The 17,659-nt window shown below is 67.1% G+C and overlaps 1 protein-coding gene across 1 annotated transcript in view; it reads left to right on the forward strand.

The window, feature by feature from the left end:
- MEGF8 (multiple EGF like domains 8) overlaps positions 1 to 17,658 on the forward strand; it is a gene marked incomplete at its 3' end in the record, with an annotated part of 39,080 nt that extends 21,422 nt beyond the window's left edge. The window contains 16 exon segments of the mRNA XM_077840923.1: positions 102 to 293; positions 1,339 to 1,539; positions 2,006 to 2,245; positions 3,904 to 4,022; positions 4,271 to 4,402; positions 4,565 to 4,678; positions 5,438 to 5,686; positions 9,920 to 10,116; positions 10,328 to 10,538; positions 13,028 to 13,250; positions 13,561 to 13,693; positions 15,270 to 15,484; positions 15,860 to 15,970; positions 16,492 to 16,610; positions 17,134 to 17,338; positions 17,606 to 17,658. Of these exon segments, the coding sequence (XP_077697049.1) occupies positions 102 to 293; positions 1,339 to 1,539; positions 2,006 to 2,245; positions 3,904 to 4,022; positions 4,271 to 4,402; positions 4,565 to 4,678; positions 5,438 to 5,686; positions 9,920 to 10,116; positions 10,328 to 10,538; positions 13,028 to 13,250; positions 13,561 to 13,693; positions 15,270 to 15,484; positions 15,860 to 15,970; positions 16,492 to 16,610; positions 17,134 to 17,338; positions 17,606 to 17,658 (2,714 nt within the window).
- Position 17,659: the final 1 nt, after the last annotated feature.

Here is a 17,659-nt window from a genome sequence, read left to right on the forward strand (position 1 = left end):
CTGCCAGGGGAAGCTCGCAGCGCTGGCTGGGGAGGGGCAGCTGGCAGCATGGGGGTGCCCCACAGGGGGGCTGCAGCAGACTGACCCCAGTGCCCCCCCAGGTGTCCATTGTCCGCAGCACGACCATCACGCTGAGCCCCAGCTCGGAGATGGATGTCTCCCTGGTCTACAAGGGCTTCATCTACCCGCTGCTGGCCGGGCCCCCCCCAGCCCCCCACGTCTCCATCTGGGCCCGTGTGCAGCGCCTCCACGTGGTCGCCAAGCTGGGCCGTGCCCCCAACGCCCCTGAGCTGGTAAGGGGGGAGCCGGGGCCGCCCCAGCATGGTGCTGGGGGGTCTGTGCTGCAGGGGGTGGGCCGGGGTGAGTTGTGGGGTGGGGAGTCAACAGGGTGTGCAGAGGAGCAGGGATCAGCGGGGGATACTGTGGGGCAGGGAGTCAGTGGGGGCCACTGTGCTGCAGGCTCAGTGAGGCAGGGGGTCAGCAGGGGGCACCAGTAGGGGGCGCTGTGGGGCAAGGAGCTCTGTGCTGGGGCTCGGTGGGGGGGGTCAGCGGGGGGCGCTGTGGGGCAAGGAGCTCTGTGCTGGGGCTCGGTGTGGTGGGGGGTCAGCAGGGGGCACCAGCGGGGGGCACTGTGGGGCGAGGAGCTCTGTGCTGGGTCTCGGTGGGGTGGGGGGTCAGCAGGGGGCACCAGTGGGGGTTGATGTAGGGCAGGGGCCAGCCAGGGGTGCTGTGGAGTGGGGAGCTCTGTGCTGCAGCTCAGTGAGTTGGGGGGATGCTAGCAGGGGGCGCTGTGCTGAGGCTCCGTGGGGTGGGGGGGTCAGCGGGGGGCGCTGAGCTCTGTGCTGCAGCTCAGTGAGTTGGGGGGATGCTAGCAGGGGGCACTGTGCTGAGGCTCCGTGGGGTGGGGGGCTCAGCAGGGGGCGCTGAGCTCTGTCTGGGGCTCCGTGGGGTGGGGGGGTCAGCGGGGGGCACTGTGCTAGGGCTTCGTGGGGTGGGGGGTCAGCGGGGAGCGCTGAGCTCTGTCTGGGGCTCCGTGGGGTGGGGGGGTCAGCGGGGGGCACTGTGCTAGGGCTTCGTGGGGTGGGGGGTCAGCGGGGAGCGCTGAGCTCTGTCTGGGGCTCCGTGGGGTGGGGGGGTCAGCGGGGGGCGCTGTGCTAGGGCTCCGTGGGGTGCGGGGGTCAGCGGGGGGCGCTGTGCTGAGGCTCCGTGGGGTGGGGGGTCAGCGGGGGGCGCTGTGCTGAGGCTCCGTGGGGTGGGGGGTCAGCGGGGGGCTCTGTAGGTCGGGGGGACGCTAGCGGGGGGCTCTGGCTCCCGCCCCTGACCCCTGGCCCGTGGCAGGAGGAGGTGGGGCGCTGGGCCGTGCAGCAGGAGAGGGAGACGCGCCCCCTTCAGCGCCCGGGCGCCCAGCGGCTCTTCGGCAGCCCCGAGCGGGGCAACAAATACCTGGTGCAGGTCGAGGGGCATCTCAACAGCTCAGGCACCGGGCAGAGCAGCGAGCTCACCCTCATCTGGGACCGCACCGGCGTGCCGGGGGGCAGCGTGAGTAACCCCCGGTACCCCCCCGTGTGCCCCCCACGTACCCCCTGTCCCGTGTGTAACCCCCAGTTCCCCACACCCCTGATAACTGCCACGTACCCCCCGGTACCGCCCACTGTGTGTACTCCCCATGTACCCCCACCATGTGAACCCCCGGACCCTCCCCCATCCCTCTGCCTGGTGGCAGTGTGTACCCCCCACACCCGTGTGTACCCCCGACCCTCTCCCCCTTGTGTACTCACCTGTACCCAGGTGCTGCAGAGGGATGATTGGGGTGCTGTGAGTTGGGGAAGGGTGAGGGGCTGGCTGGGGTAGGCAGGGGTGCTGCAGACCGATTGGGGGGTTCCCTGGGGGGCTGGCTGCCGGGGGTGCCCTGGGGGCTGCCGGGGGTGCCCTGGGGGCTGCTAGGGTGCGTGGGGCTGGCTGCCGGGGGTGCCCCCTGGTTCTCACTCTCCCGCTTTCCCCGCAGGAGATCTCGTACTTCTTCCTGGAGCCGTTCCGCGCGGGGCCCTGCCACTCCTACCCCTCCTGCCTGGCCTGCCTGGCTGACCAGGGCTGCGGCTGGTGCCCGCTCAGTGCCAGCTGCCACGGCCGGCTGGAGGGGCCGGGGGGCGGGGGGCCATGCGGGGGGGGCTCCGTGCGCCTCGTCCTCTCTCCCAGCAACTGTTTCCTGTGCGAGGAGTACCGGGACTGCCATGCCTGCAGCGCGGTGAGACGGGCACTGGGGGTGGGGTTTTGGGGGGCGTGGGGAGGGCGAGATGTTCCCTAGGGTACGATATGGACGGCTGAACCGGGGCCCCCGACCGACTCTGTGCCTGGGGAACAGCGCCCCCTCCAGGCCCAGTCTCCTGCCCTGGCCAGCGCAAAGAAAGTGCCCCTCCCCCACCCTCGTTAGCTTGAGCGGGGATCCCTGAGCTGAGCAGGGCTGGTAACGAGGGAGGGGGCGGCGCCGTCAGGGTTGGTTACAAACCGGGATCTAGTCCCCAGACTCACCCAGCCAATGTCTCCTCCGGCCCCGAGACGTCCCGCAGCCCCTGCGGAGGGGAACCCAGCCAGCCCCAGCCAGTGACTCCCCCAGGCCCATCAAGGGGTCTAGATAACACCTGGTCCCGCCATGAGTGCTGGGGGGCTGGGCTGGACACCTTGCGGGGTCCCTTCCAGTCCTGCTATTCTGGGGGGCAGAGAGGTGATGGTGTCTCTTAGGGTGCACCCCCCCGGCACCGAGGTGCAGGCAGAGCTCCTCCCCCCACCCTGAGTGCGTAAGATTGGAAGGTCTCTCGGGTGCAGTAGCAATCTCTTCCGGCAAGCAGCTCGTGAGCCGGGGAGAGTTTCTAGCCCCCGTGCCTGCCCTTTGTTGTCTCTGGGGGGTCCATGGGCATTCCCCGGCGTGACAGCTGTGATGAAGCGGGACTGTTCTTAAAGTTTCCTCTGAATAGTGTGGGGGTGCCTCAGTTTCCCCTATGCAGTTCTTAAGTATCTAGGGGGTGGGGTAAGGGTGTATGATCGTTGCAGAGCCCTAGGGGGCAGGTGTGTGCAGGGATCTGGACACAGAGAATGGTCAAAACCCTGTTTCCTGGCAACTGATGGCCTGGGCCCTTCCCCCCTGCAAGGTGAGAGCTAAAGGGTTGGAGAACAAAGGAATCCGGTGACCTCCTGGCCCGGGAAAGGGACAAAGCCCGGAGGAGGGGGGGGCTGGAGGGAGTTTCAGTTTGGGGCTGGCTGGGACATGGAGTGAAGTGCAGACGGGGTTGTCTGGCTCACTGCCCCCCAAAATGGACCCAGCTGAGGGGTCCCGTTCTCTGCACCTACACGCTCTGTGTTAGACCATGTTCCTGTCTCCTAATAAACCTTCTGTTTTACTGGCTGGCTGAGAGTCCCGTCTGACTGCGGAGTTGGGGGGCAGGACCCTCTGGCTTCCCCAGGAGCCCTGCCTGAGCGGACTCACTGTGGGAAGCGCCCGGAGGGGCAGAGGATGCTGAATGCTCCGAGGTCAGACCCAGGAAGGTAGGAGCCGGGTGAGCTGTGTGTCCTGCAGACAGGCTGCTCCCAGAGAGGAGACTCCCCCAGTGTCCTGCCTCACTTCATAGGGAGCAGGTCCAGAGCGTCGCCCGGGGACCCCATGACAGCAACACGTTCCAGTAACAAACACCCTGTAAAACCACCCAGCTTCATGCTCCGCGTGGTTATACCCGTGTTAGCAGGACAATGATGTTCAGCACATTATGAGTTTCCAAGTGATCCCTCTGCAGGCAGGCTTAGTGCAGAACATACCATGGCCATGTAACAGTGGTGAACAGGGGGTACAGGAGGGCTCTGGGGGTGCTGGCTCTACAGGGAGGGTCTCTGACCCTCCTGGTATCCCCCCAGGACCCGTTCTGCGAGTGGCAAGTGAACAGTAGCAAGAAGGGGGATCTGCTTTGTAGCCGCCGGGGCCGGCAGCCCCACGCCATCCGTGCCCCCCATGACTGCCCTGCGCTGTGCCACCAGTGAGTCCTCGTGGGGGGCCGGGACTGGGGGGGGGTCGGGGTCAGTGTGGGCAGGGTGCTGGGGCCGCGTGGACACTGTCTGGGGGGGAGGTGGGCGCTGTCTGGGGGGGTCAGCGTGTGGGCAGGGTGCTGGGGCCACGTGGGTGCTGCCTGGCGGGGAGGCGGGCACTGTCTGGGGGGGGCTGGGCGTTGGGGGTGGGACAGGGGGTTGGCTCTGGGGAGCTGCGCAGTAACCCCCCCCCCCCCAGGCGGAGCACGTGCGCCGAGTGCCTGTCGAACTCCAGCCAGTGCGCCTGGTGCCAGTCCACCCGCAGCTGCTTCTTCTTCGCCGCCTACCTGGCCAAGTACCCGTACGGGGACTGCCGGGGCTGGTACGACAGGTGAGGGGCGCAGGGACTCCGGGGTTCTCGCCTGCCTCTGGGAGGGGGTGGAGCCGAGCGGGGGGCGGGGGGGGCTGGGAGCCAGGACTCCTGGGTTCTCGCCTGCCTCTGGGAGGGGGTGGAGCCGAGCGGGGGACTGACTCATCTGTCTCCTGCCCCCAGTGTCCATTCGGTGCCCCAGTGCCTGGACTGTGCCCAGTTCAACACCTGCCGGGACTGTCTGCAGCACTTCGAGTGTGGCTGGTGTGGGAACACGGACAACCCCACGCTGGGCAGGTAACATGCTGGGGGGGGCCGTTCGCTCTAGGGGGCACCGGCTCCCATCCAGCCCCAGGGCAGGGACTGGCTGGCTCGGGGGGGGCAGGGAAGGGGCCGGGGCCTGTCCCCTCTAGGGGGCTCTGGCCCGATCCCCAGGGCAGGGACTGGCTGGCTCGGGGGGGCAGGGAATGGGGCCAGGGCCTGTTCCCTCTAGGGGGCTCTGGCCCGATCCCCAGGGCGGGGACTGGCAGGCTCGGGGGGGCAGGGAATGGGGCCGGGGCCTGTCCCCTCTAGGGGGCTCTGGCCCGATCCCCAGGGCGGGGACTGGCTGGCTCGGGGGGGGCAGGGAATGGGTCCGGGGCCTGTCCCCTCTAGGGGGCTCTGGCCCGATCCCCAGGGCGGGGACTGGCAGGCTCGGGGGGGCAGGGAATGGGGCGGGGCCTGTTCCCTCTAGGGGGCTCTGGCCCGATCCCCGGGGCAGGGAATGGGGCCGGGGCCTGTTCCCTCTAGGGGGCTCTGGCCCGATCCCCAGGGCGGGGACTGGCTGGCTCAGGGGGGGCAGGGAATGGGGCCGGGGCCTGTCCCCTCTAGGGGGCTCTGGCCCGATCCCCAGGGCGGGGACTGGCTGGCTCGGGGGGGGCAGGGAATGGGTCCGGGGCCTGTTCCCTCTAGGGGGCTCTGGCCCGATCCCCAGGGCGGGGACTGGCTGGCTCGGGGGGGGGGTTTTGCTGCGCCTGTCTCCGCTGTGACCCCCCCGTTGCTTCCCCCCACCCCCAGGTGCCTCCATGGTGATTTCTCCGGCGTGGGCGGCTTCCCCAACTGCTCGGTGGCGCTGTGGGAGAGCCAGGGGCTGCCCCCCGCCCAGCCCGCCGCCTGGTCCTACGGGCAGTGCCCCGACGTGGACGAGTGCCGGCTGGGCATGGCTCGCTGCCACCCCTTCGCCAGCTGCCGCAACACGCCCGAGGCCTACGAATGCCGGTGCCGGCGCGGCTACACCGGAGACGGCACCACCCACTGCAACCAGACGTGAGGGGGGGGGCGGTGCAGGGCTCGGGGGGGCGGGGAGGGGGCGGTGCAAGGCTGGAGGGGATCGAGTGGGGGCGGTGCAAGGCTGGAGGGGATCGGGTTGGGGCGGTGCAGGGCTCGGGGGGGCGGGGAGGGGGTGGTGCAGGGCTCGGGGGGGCGGGGAGGGGGCGGTGCAAGGCTGGAGGGGATCGGGTGGGGGCGGTGCAGGGCTCAGGGGGGCGGGGAGGGGGCGGTGCAGGGCTCAGGGGGGTGGGGAGGGGGCGGTGCAAGGCTGGGGAGGTGGAATTTGGGGGCGGGGCTGGGAGAGGGGGCTGGGAGGAGGCTGGGGTTGGGGTGTCATGGAGTGTGGGGGCGTCTGGGCCCTGCCCCCCTCTTCCTGGCATTCGCCGTGACTCTCAGCCAGCCAGTAAAGCGGAAGGTTTATTGGACAACAGGAACACAGTCCAAAACAGAGCTTGTGGGTACAACCAGGACCCCTCAGTCGAGTCCTTCCTGGGGGGCAGGGAGCTTAGACCCCAGCCTTGGGGTTCCCTGCATTTCCCCAGCCAGCTCCCAAACTGAAACCGAAACCCCCCTCCCACAGTCTCACTTCTCCTCCCCCCTGCTCTTCCTCCAGCCTTTGTCCACTTTCCCGGGGAAAGGCGTCACCTCGGTCCAACCCCGCCCAGCTCCGGTGACAGGCTCAGGTCTCCTCACTCCAGAGGAGTCACCCCCGGCTCCTCCATCCCCCGCGCAGACAGTCCCAGCAGAAGTAGACACCATTCCCCGGTCAGTCCACCCTGCTCCCTGCTGCGTCCCATCTCTCCCCCCTTCGAGACTGAACGGAGCGGGGTCACTGACCAGCGACCTGGGGAAGTTCGGGGCCCCCTCTCCGGGACGGCGCGTCCGCTATCAGGTTGGCCCTTCCCTTCACGTGGACCACGTCCATGTCGTAATCCCGCAGGAGCAGGCTCCATCTCAGGAGTTTGGCGTTGGCTCCTTTCATCTGGTGCAGCCAGATCAGGGGAGAGGGGTCGGTGTAGACGGTGAAGTGTCGCCCGAAGAGATAGGGCTCTAGTTTCTTGAGGGCCCACACCATGGCCAGGCACTCCTTCTCGATGGCCGCGTAGTGTTGCTCCCGGGGTAGCAACTTCTTGCTCAGGTACACGATGGGGTGTCTCTCCCCCTTTTCATCCTCCTGCATTAACACCACCCCCAGTCCCGTGTCGGAGGCGTCGGTGAACACCACAAAGGGCTTGTCAAAGTCTGGGTTTGCCAGGACTGGGCCACTGACCAGAGCCTCCTTCAGCGCCCAGAAAGCCTCCTGGACCTGCTCGGTCCAGACCACCATGTCTGGCTTCCCCTTCTTGCATAGCTCAGTGATGGGGGTGGCTATGGCACTAAAGTGGGGCACAAATCTTCGGTAGTATCCTGCCATCCCAATAAAGGCCTGGACCTGCTTTTGGTGTGGGGAGTGGGCCAGTCTCTGATCACCTCCACCTTGGCTGGTTCCGGCTTTAGGCGGCCACTCCCCACCCGATGGCCCAGGTAAGATACTTCAGCCATCCCCACCTTGCACTTCTCCGCTTTTACAGTCAGCCCAGCTCCCTGGAGTCGGTCCGGCACTTGTCTAACCTGGGACACATGGTCCTCCCAGGTCTGGCTAAAGACACAGATGTCATCAATATACGCCACGGCAAAACTCTCCATCCCCCTCAGGAGCTGATCCACGAGGTGCTGGAAGGTGGCCGGTGCTCCCTTGAGGCCGAAAGGCAGGGTCAGGAACTCATAGAGCCCCAGAGGGGTGATAAAGGCCGATTTCAGCCGGGCATCTGCATCCAGCGGCACTTGCCAGTAGCCCTTTGTAAGGTCCATGGTGGTAAGGTACCGAGCTCCTCCCAGCTTGTCTAGGAGCTTGTCTGGCCTGGGCATGGGGTAGGCATCAGATACAGTGATGGCGTTGAGCTTCCGATAGTCCGCACAGAACCGGACCGACCCGTCCTTTTTGGGGACCAGCACCACCAGCGAGGCCCAAGGGCTGGCCGATGGCTGGATCACCCCCAAAGCCAGCATGTCCCGGACCTCTCTTTCCAGGTCCTGAGCAGTTTTCCCTGTGACTCGGAAGGGGGAGCATCTTATCGGCGGGTGCGACCCTGTCTGCACCCGGTGGACAGTCAGAATAGTGCGTCCAGGCTGGTTGGAAAACAGCTGTCGGTACGGATGCAGCACCCCCCTGACCTCAGCTTGCTGGGCAGGGGTTAGCTGATCCGAGAGGGGAATTGTTTCCAGGGGGGAACCAGCTCTGGTCCCAGGGAATAGATCTACTAAAGGGTCATCTCCCTGCTCCTCCCACTGTCCACACACGGCCAACACCACATTCCCCCTGGCATAATATGGCTTCATCACATTCACATGGTACACCCGGCGGTGGTGCGCCCGGTTCGACAGCTCCACCACATAGTTTACCTCATTGAGCTGCTTGACAACCTTGAAAGGGCCCTCCCAGGCGGCCTGTAGTTTGTTCTTTCTCACGGGGATGAGAACCATCACCGGATCCCCGGCGGCGTAGGCCCGGGCCCGCGCCGTGCGGTCATACCAGACCTTCTGCTTCTTCTGGGCTCTGGCCAGATTCTCCCTGGCCAGGCCCATGAGTTCAGCCAGTCTCTCTCGGAAGATCAGGACATACTCCACCACTGACTCTCCATCGGGAGTGGCCTTCCCCTCCCTTCGTCTCTCATCAGGTCCAGGGGGCCCCTCACCCTCCTGCCATATAACAGTTCGAAAGGCAAAAATCCAGTAGACTCCTGGGGCACCTCCCTGTACGCGAACAGCAGGTGAGGTAAGTACTTGTCCCAGGCCTGCGGGTGCTGGTTCATAAAGGTTTTCAGCATCATCTTTAGCGTCCCGTTGAACCTCTCCACCAGCCCATTGGACTGGGGGTGATAAGCTGAGGCCCAGTCGTGCTGGACCCCACATTTCTCCCACAAGCACCGGAGCAGGGCCGACATGAAGTTGGAGCCTTGGTCTGTCAAGACTTCTTGGGGAACCCCACTCGGCTGAAAATGGTCAGGAGCGCATCGGCCACGGTGTCTGCTTCAATGGAAGCTAAGGGCACTGCCTCGGGGTAGCGGGTGGCAAAATCTACCACCACCAGAATGTATTTCTTCCCCGACCGGGTCGTCTTGCTGAGAGGCCCCACGATGTCCATGGCCACCTTCTGGAAAGGCTCCTCTGTGATGGGCAAAGGTCTCAAAGCCGCTTTCCCCTTGTCCCGGGCCTTCCCCACCCTCTGACAGGGGTCACAGGATCGGCAATACTGCCGGACCGTGGTAAAGACCCCGGGCCAGTAAAAGTTCTGTAGCAACCTCTGCCGGGTGCGCCGGATTCCCTGGTGCCCTGCGAGGGGGATGTCATGGGCCAGGTACAGGAGCTTGCGGCGATACTTCTGGGGGACCATCAGCTGCCTCCTGGTCCCACAGGACTCTACTTCCCTTGTGGGAGCCCATTCTCGGTACAGGAACCCCTTCTCCCACAGGAACCTCTCCTGGCAGCCTCTCCTCATGGTCCGTCCCACCCTGAGGTCGGCCAGGTCCCTGAGCTTCCGCAAGGAGGGATCTTTCCTCAACTCGGCCTGGAACTCAGCGGCTGGGGAAGGGATGGGGCCCGGTTCCCCCTCAGTGGCCGGGTCTGAGGCCTCCGCCTCTCTGAGCCGTGCTCCTCGGCCCTCCCTCCCCACCAGGGTAGGGTCCTGCGCCTCCGGTGTGGTACCCTCCCCGAGGTCAGGGAGCAGTGCCCCTCGCCGGCTCTGGCTACGGGTCACAACCAGGGCGGTCTGGGGCTTGCTTGACCAGTCCTCTAGGTCTCCCCCCATCAAAACCTCAGTGGGCAAATGGTGGTGTACCCCCACATCCTTGGGGCCCTCCTTGACCCCCCATTTCAGGTGTACCCTTGCCACGGGCACCTTAAATGGGGTCCCGCCCACCCCTGTCAGGGTCAGGTAGGTGTTGGGCACCACCCAATCTGGGGCCACCACCTAGACGGCATTCCCCGGTCAGTCCACCTCGCTCCCTGCTGCATCACGGGGGGCAGTGGAGGGCTCAGGGGGTTTGGGATTTGGGGGGGGTCTGGAGAAGGGGGTGGTGCAGCGCTCGTGGGGGGTGGTGGTGCAGGGCTGGGGGGTTCTGGGGAGGGCTGGGATTCATGGGGGGGCCACTGGCTGTCCCGGTTCCGACCCCCACCCCGGCGTCTCCCCAGGTGCTACGAGGAGTGTGGACACGGCCGGTGCAGCGGCCCCCCCGACTACACGTGCGAGTGTGAGCTGGGCTGGACGTCGGAGCCGGGCACCGTGGCCAATGGCAGCGCCGAGGGGGCCCGGTGCAGCGTGGACTGCGGCTGCCACTTCCACAGCAGCTGCCAGGCCGGGGGGCCCGGGGTGTGTGATGAGTGCCAGGGTGAGTCCCCTGAGGCCCCCCGCATCCGCCCCATAGCCCCCCTGCGCCTCCCGTGGCCCCTGCACTCGCTCCCGTGGCCCCCGCATCCCCCCTGCGGACCCCCACATGCTCCCCCACGGCCCTGTCCTCCTGCTTGAGCCCTGCGCTCCCCCTACGCCCCTTCCACATCCCCAACTCCCCTCCCCCCGCTCACTCTGCTCCCCCTCCGCAGACTGGACCCACGGCGAGCGCTGCCATCTTTGCCAGCCCGGCAGCTTCGGCGACGCCACGAGCCCGGTCGGGTGCCGGGCGTGCGAGTGCAACGGGCATGGCCTGCCTGAGCTGGGCCACTGCCACGGGGCCACGGGGGCCTGCTACTGCGCCCCCCCCGCCGAGGGGCCACACTGCGAGCGCTGTGCTGCCGGGTTCTACGGCGACCCCAGGTGAGGCCCCCTCCGCCCCCCAACTCGGCCAGAGACCCCCTTCTTCCTGCCCCCCAACACCCATCTCCCCGCTGAGGGGCCACACGGTGAGTGCTGCGCCACCGGGAACTACGGGGACCCTAGGGCAGATCCCTGCCCCCCAGAGCTGCCCAGGCTGGGGGCTCTGGCCCGGCTCCGGATGAAGCCAGGCAGGACTCCGGGGCACCGTCTCCCATCAGGGCCAGCAGCCTGCTCGGCTTCCGGGCCTCCTGGGTCCGACCTCGGAGCGTTCAGCCCCCTGCTCACCCCGGGACCCCCCTCAGCGAGTCCCCCTGGACGGGGCCCCTGGGGAGCCTCACACGCCCCCAAAGGGCCCTATCCCCTGCAGCCAGCGAGTGACACAGACGGGTTATTAGCCGTGGGGAACCCAGCGTAGAACAGAGCTTGTGAGCGCAGGGACCTGCAGCAAAGTCCATCTGGGGGGGGCCCAGTGCCCTTGGCTCCCCCCGAGTCCCACACAGGAGACTGACCCGTTTCCCACAGCCCAGCCCATCACCCCCAGCTCCCCACTCCAGACTTTGCCTCTCTCCTGAGGAAACCGGTGGCCTGGCCTGTGCTCTCCAACGCCTTGTGGGGGAGGTGGGGGCCCATCGGTTGCCATCAGTGTCAGCCAGTCTCTGCAGCCCGTGGGCATCACACCTGCCCTCTCGGGGTCTCTGCAACGATCGCACCCCTTGATCCCCCCCATCTAGGTACTAAAGCAATAGATGGGGTGTGACGAAGTGGGGGTTCCCCTTGTATGTGAGCCTACGTGAGTCTGATTGTTCTGCATGAATATGATGCATGCCTCAGTTTCCCTGTGTGCTGCACTAGTGGCTAGGTGGTGGGGATAAGGGAGTGTGACTTGCTGAGACCCTTGGGGGCAGTAGGCGATGGCCAGTGCCCCTCAGAACCTGAGACCCAGGAGGGGGATGTGACCAGGTGACATGTTGCCCAGGAAGCGAGACAAAGACCGGGGGGGTGGGGGGCAATGGAGGAGTTTGGGGCCAGGCAGCTGGAAGCGGGGCCATCTCCTGTGTGGGACTCAGGGGGTGCCCAAGGCGCTGGGCTCTGGGTCCCCCCTCAACGGACTTTGCTGCAGGTCCCTGGTCCCTGCGCACACAAGCTCTGTTCTACGCTGGGTTCTCCTCGACTCATAACCCGCCTGTGTCACGCGCTGCCTGGGAGTCGCTGCTGGCTGGAGGGGGCCCCCTGGGGGCTCGTGAGGCTCCCCAGGGGTCCTGTCCAGGGGGACTCGCTGTGGGGGGTCCTGGGGTGACGAGGGGGCTGAACACTCCGAGGTCGGACCCTGGAGGCCCCGAAGCCGGACAGGCTCCTGGCCCTAGTGACAGGTGCTCTGTGGGGAGACCCTGCCCCAGAGTCCTGCATGAGCCTCATCTGGAGCCGTGCAGGAGCCCCCAGCCTGCGGCTCCGTGACAAGGGGAAACTGAGGCACACACAGTATTCAGAGAGAACATTAAGCTCATTCCCACTTCCCCACACCCCATTCCCCGATGGAGGGGTGTCACGGAGTCCCTGGGCAATGCTCAGGAACTGCTCCCTACATAGCCAGGCAGGACTCTGGGGAAGTCTCCTCTCGGGGAGCAGCCTGTCTTCAGCACACACAGCTCACCCAGCTTCCACCTTCCTGGGTCTGACCTCGGAGCATTCAGCCTCCTCTGCCCCTCCGTGCACTTCCCACAGCGAGTCCGCTCAGGTGAGGCTCCTGAGGAAGCCAGAGGGTCCTGCCCCCCAACTCCGCAGTCAGATGGGACTCTCAGCCAGCCAGAAAAACAGAAGGTTTATTAGACGACAGGAACATGGTCTAACACAGAGCTTGTAGGTGCAGAGAACAGGACCGCTCAGCTGGGTCCATTCTGGGGGGGGGAGGGAGGCCAGAGCCCAATCTGGGCCCCCCTCCATTTCCCCAGACAGCTCCAAACTGAAAACTCTCCCTCCCCTCCTCTGGCCTTTGTCTCTTTCCCAGGCCAGGAGGCCACCTGATCTCTTTGTTCTCCAGCCCCTTCAGTTGGCACCTTTGCAGGGGAGGGGCCCAGGCCACCAGTGGCCAGGAGACAGGGTGTCGGCCATTCTCTGTGCAGACAGCATCACACTGGCTCTCTAGGGCTCTGCAACAATCACACCCCCTGATCCCACCACCTAGACACTTAAGAACTGCCTAGGGGAAACTGAGGCACTAACACAGTATTCAGAGAGAACACTGAGAACATTCCCACTTCATCACAAGGGGCCACACTGCCAGGTTCTATGGGGACCCCAGGTGAGACCCCCCGCCCCACAGAGACCCTACTGCCGCCCCCCAGGAGTGGCACTGCTCCTCCCCTGAGAAGGAACCTCCCACTCCTCTGCACTTGCTCCTGGGGGGTCCCTGCCTCCACAGGCCCCCTGTGTTGGGGGCAGGCCCCCTGTGGGGGCCCCCCCAGTGCTGATGTGCTCTCTCTCTCCCCCAGGAACATGGGCACCTGCTACCGGGCGTGTGAGGGGCGCTCGCTGCTGGCCAACCTCTCAGGTTTGGGGTCCCTGGGCTCCCGGCGGGCAGGGGGGGTGCCCGGGGACCTGGCCCACTGCCTGTGGGTGCTGTCGGTTTCACCCGGCCTGGAGCCCTGCCTGCCCGCCCAACCCTGCCCCGCTATCAGCCTGACCCTGCAGCCCGACCTCAGCACCCCCTGCATGGTGAGTGGGGTGGGCTGGGGGGGCTTGGACCAGGTGCTGGGGGGGCGTTGTGGGGAGCAGGGTCCCTGCTGGATGCCGTGAGGAAAGCAGCACTGGGGGGCAGAGCAGGATCTTACCATGGGGGGCAGAGTGGGGTCCAAGCCGGGTGCTATAGCAGGTGCTGGGGGGTACCAGGGTTCAGGCCCTGCAGAGGCCGCTGTCATTGGGCAAGCAGGGCCTGGGCCGGGGGAGCAGGGCCTGGGCCAGGCGCCGTGGGGGGTGCTGGAGGGGAGCAGCCATACCAGGGGTCCCATCTCCACCTGCCCCCCAGCACAGCTACGCCTACGCCTTCGATGGGCTGCCGGCCTTCCTGGACACCGGGGAGATCCAGGCCGACCGGACCCTCATCGGAGCCTTCTGCGGACAGGGCCGTGCCCAGCCCCTCACTGTGGAGGCCGCGTCAGGTAGGTGCTTTCAGTGGGGGGGCATGGGCCCCCCAAGGTTCTGGGCACGGGCCCCCCGGGGTTCCGGGCACGGAATGGGGTTGGGGGTGTCCTGGGGTCCCAGCTGGCTCTGCAGGGGATGGGATGGGGTGTAGCCCTGGGTGGGTCTGTGTGGGCCGCGACCCACCCATTTATCATCCAGCCCTGCCCCACAGCCCCGGCCCTGCTCTGGCACTTGCTGGCCCACAAGCCCCCGCACCCCGACCCAATGCTCCCATCCGGCGGTCCTGTACCCATTTTCCTGGGGCCCCCCAATTGGCTGGGGCCCCTGGCCATGGGCCCCGTTGGCCCAGTGACTAAGCCACCACTGGGAGGAGGGCAGTTGATCGAGTTCGCGGCCCCAGAGGAGATCCTCAGGAAAGTTAGGGCTGCCGCCTCAGGGAGCCAGGCCCAGCGTAGGGTGCGGACGGGTACCGAGAGCCGTGGGTGCCGAAGTCAGGGCCCACCCTGATGTCCCCTCCTGGCTATGCCACTGGGACAGGCTCCAGCCATGAGGAGCCAGGCTACCTCCTGTCGGCCGGTCTCTGTGCCCAGGCAGCCAGTCACAGCCACACCTGCCCCCAGGGGTCGCTGCACCCATCAAACCCCCTGGTCCCCCTGTCCCGGGGTCTCTGGGTGATGCTTGGGACCTGCTCCCCACGAAGCCAGGCAGGACTCTGGGGGAGTCTCCTCTCGGGGAGCAGCCTGTCTGCAGGACACACACCTCACCCGGCTTCCTCCTTCCTGGGTCTGACCTCGGAGATTCAGCCTCCTCTGGCCCTCCGTGCGCTTCCACAGCGAGTCCGCTCAGGCGGGGTCCTGGGGGGGCCAGAGTGTCCTGCCCCCAACTCTGCAATCAGACATGACTCTTAGCCAGCCAGTAAAACAGAGGTTTATTAGATGACAGGAACATGGTCTAACACAGAGCTTGTAGGTGCAGAGACCAGGACCCCTCAGCTGGGTCCATTTTGGGGGGCAGGGAGCCAGACAACCCCATCTACCCTTCACTCCAGGTCCCGGCCAGCCCCAAACTGAAACTCCCTCCAGCCCCTCCTCCTCTGGGCTTTGTCCCTCTCCCGGGCCAGGAGGTCACCGGATTCCTTTGTTCTGCAACCCTTTAGCTCTCACCTTGCAGGGGGGAAGGGCCAGGCCTTCAGTGGCCAGGAAACAGGGTGTCGGCCATTCTCTGTGTCCAGACTCCTGCACACACCTGCCCTGTAGGGCTCTGCAATGATCATACACCCTTACCCCACCCCCTAGATACTTACGAACTGCATAGGGGAAACTGAGGTACCCCCACACTATTCAGAGGAAACATTAAGGACAGTCCCGCTTCGTCACACCCCCCACCTAGGTACTGGAGTAACACAGGGGAAACTGAGGCACACAGTATTCAGAGAAAACATTGAGAACTGCGTCATGGGGGGCCAAACAGACCCTCCTGGTTCCCGGCTGCGCGCAGGGTAGACGGTGGGGGGGCACAGAGACACCCCCCCACACCTCCCCTGGCTGTGCACGGGTGGGGGGCATAGACGGCTCTAACACCCCTCCCTCCCAGGGCTGCTGGTTCTGTACTACGAGGCGAACTCCAGCGAGGCATCAGGGTTCAACGCTACTTTCGCGGTGCATCGCTGCTGGCCTGGCTGCCGGCCCACCCAGGAGTGCCGGGATGGGCGCTGCGTGTGCCGGGGGGGCTATGCTGGGCCCCACTGCCAGCTGCGGGTCTGCCCCGGGAACTGCTCTGCCCACGTTGGCCGGGGCGTCTGCAACATGGTGAGTGATGGGGCGGGCAGGGGGCTGCCAAGGGAGGGGCCTGGGACAGGGGGACTTACCAAGGGTTGGGGGGCGGGCAGGGGACTGAGCTGGGGGAGGGGCAGGGAGAGTGTTATGGGGGGCACAGGCAGGGGGTACAACAGGGGGAGGGGCGGGGGGATGAAGTGGGAGGAGAAGGGGAACGGCTGGGGGGCTCCATTGGGGGACTGGCCCAGGGCGAGTTCACAGTGGGGCTGGAGTCCACGGTTGGGCCCAGGATCTATGCTGAGGCATGTGGGGGGAGGAGGTGAGGTCAGCACAGGCCCTGGGGGGCAGTAGCCAAGGGGGGCAGGGTGAGGGCCGTGCCCGTCTCACCCTCCCCCTCCTGCCCCCCAGAGTCTGGGTCTGTGCATCTGTGGCGAGGGATTCGGGGGTGCGGATTGTTCGATGCCGCTGGACCCGGGGAAGCTCATCTGGGAGACGCTGATGGACAGCCAGCTGACGCCCGTGAGTCCCCCCGCCGGGCCCCCCCAACCTCGCCGAACCACCCCCCATGCACCCTGCCTGGGCGCCCCCTGCTCATGCACCCCCTTGCCCTTCCCCGCCCCATCCCCCCAACCCCACCGGGCACTCCCCACTCTGCCTGGCAGGGGCACTGCCCAGCTGCCCCACGCCTGCCCAGCCTGGCCCAGGATGGACTCCCCCCCGCATCCTGGCACCCCTGCCCCACCCAGCCCCACCCCCACGGCCCCACCGGGCACCCCATAGCCCTTGCCTGGCCTGGGATGGGCACCCCCCCGCATCCTGGCACCCCTGCCCCACCCAGCCCCACCCCCACGGCCCCACCGGGCACCCCATAGCCCTGCCTGGCCTGGGCACACCCCATTCCTGGCCGGGCACCGCCCCCTGCCCCACACCATCCCCTGCCCCACACCATCCCCTACCCCACACTCAACGCTGGCCCCCCAGGCCCCGGCCCCAGCCCCAGCCCCCCAGGCGCTGACCCTGCCTCTGTGCGTCTGTCCCAGGACACGGCCAGCCGGTTCCTGCATCGCCTGGGCCACACCATGGTGGAGGGGCCGGAGGCCACGCTCTGGATGTTCGGGGGCCTGTCCCTGCGCCAGGGGCTGCTGGGCAACGTCTACAGGTGAGTGGGGAGCCCTTGGGCTCTGCCCCCTTCCTCGGGCTCCCCCCCACCCCCGCCGGGACCTGCCGGGCTCCGCCCCCTTCCTCGGGCTCCCCCCCCCACCCCCCACCCCCGCCGGGACCTGCCGGGCTCCGCCCCCTTCCTCGGGCTCCCCCCCAGGGACCTGCCGGGCTCCGCCCCCTTCCTCGGGCTCCCCCCCCAGGGACCTGCCAGGCTCCGCCCCTTCCTCAGGCTCCGCCATCCCCGGATGGGACCCTCTCTTCTCCCGCTGGGATCACAGGTTCACCCCAACTCCTGACCTGACTCCACCCCCAGCCCGGGGTGCTGCCCCCCACCCTCTTCTAATTGGACTGGCCTGGGTCAGGCCTCGGTTACCCCCCAACGGTGGGGCTGGAGGGGAGGGGCAAGCCGTGGGTCTCTGGGGTGGGGAGAGCCCCATTGCCCCCAGCTCTGGGGGTGGGGCTGTGGGTCTCTGGCCCCCCTGGCTCCGGGGGACTCTCTCGCTCTGGGTCTCTCCCCACAGGTACTCCATCCCTGAGCGCCGCTGGACCCAGATGCTGGCGGGGACGGAGGACGGGGGGCCAGGGCCCAGCCCCCGCTACTTCCACGCCGCGGCCTATGTGCCGGCCCGCCAGGCCATGGTGGTGCTGGGGGGGCTGGCGGCCGGCGGCGTCACCAGCGACTGCTGGGTGCTCAACCTCACCACGTTGCAGTGGAGACAGGAGCAGGTACCCGCAGCCCCCGCCCCCCCTGCATGACCCCCGCGGTGACCCCCGCCGACCCAGCGCCAGCCCCCTGCCCCCCCCGCATGACCCCCGCCGACCCGGCGCCAACCCCCCGCCCCCCCTGCATGACCCCCGCCCCCACGCTGACCCCAGCCCCGGGCTCCCGCTCATTCTGCCTGTGAGCCCCATGCCCCTGACACTCGACCTCGGTGCCCTGTGACCCCTGCCTCCGGGGGCCCCCGGCCCGCTCTGAGCTCTGCTCCCCCCCAGGATCCCCTGCTCCCGGCCGTGGCGGGGCACACGCTGACCCCCCGGCGCGACACA

The sequence above is a fragment of the Eretmochelys imbricata genome, chromosome 24 (assembly GCF_965152235.1).
Source record: "Eretmochelys imbricata isolate rEreImb1 chromosome 24, rEreImb1.hap1, whole genome shotgun sequence".
Lineage (NCBI taxonomy): Eukaryota > Metazoa > Chordata > Testudines > Cheloniidae > Eretmochelys > Eretmochelys imbricata.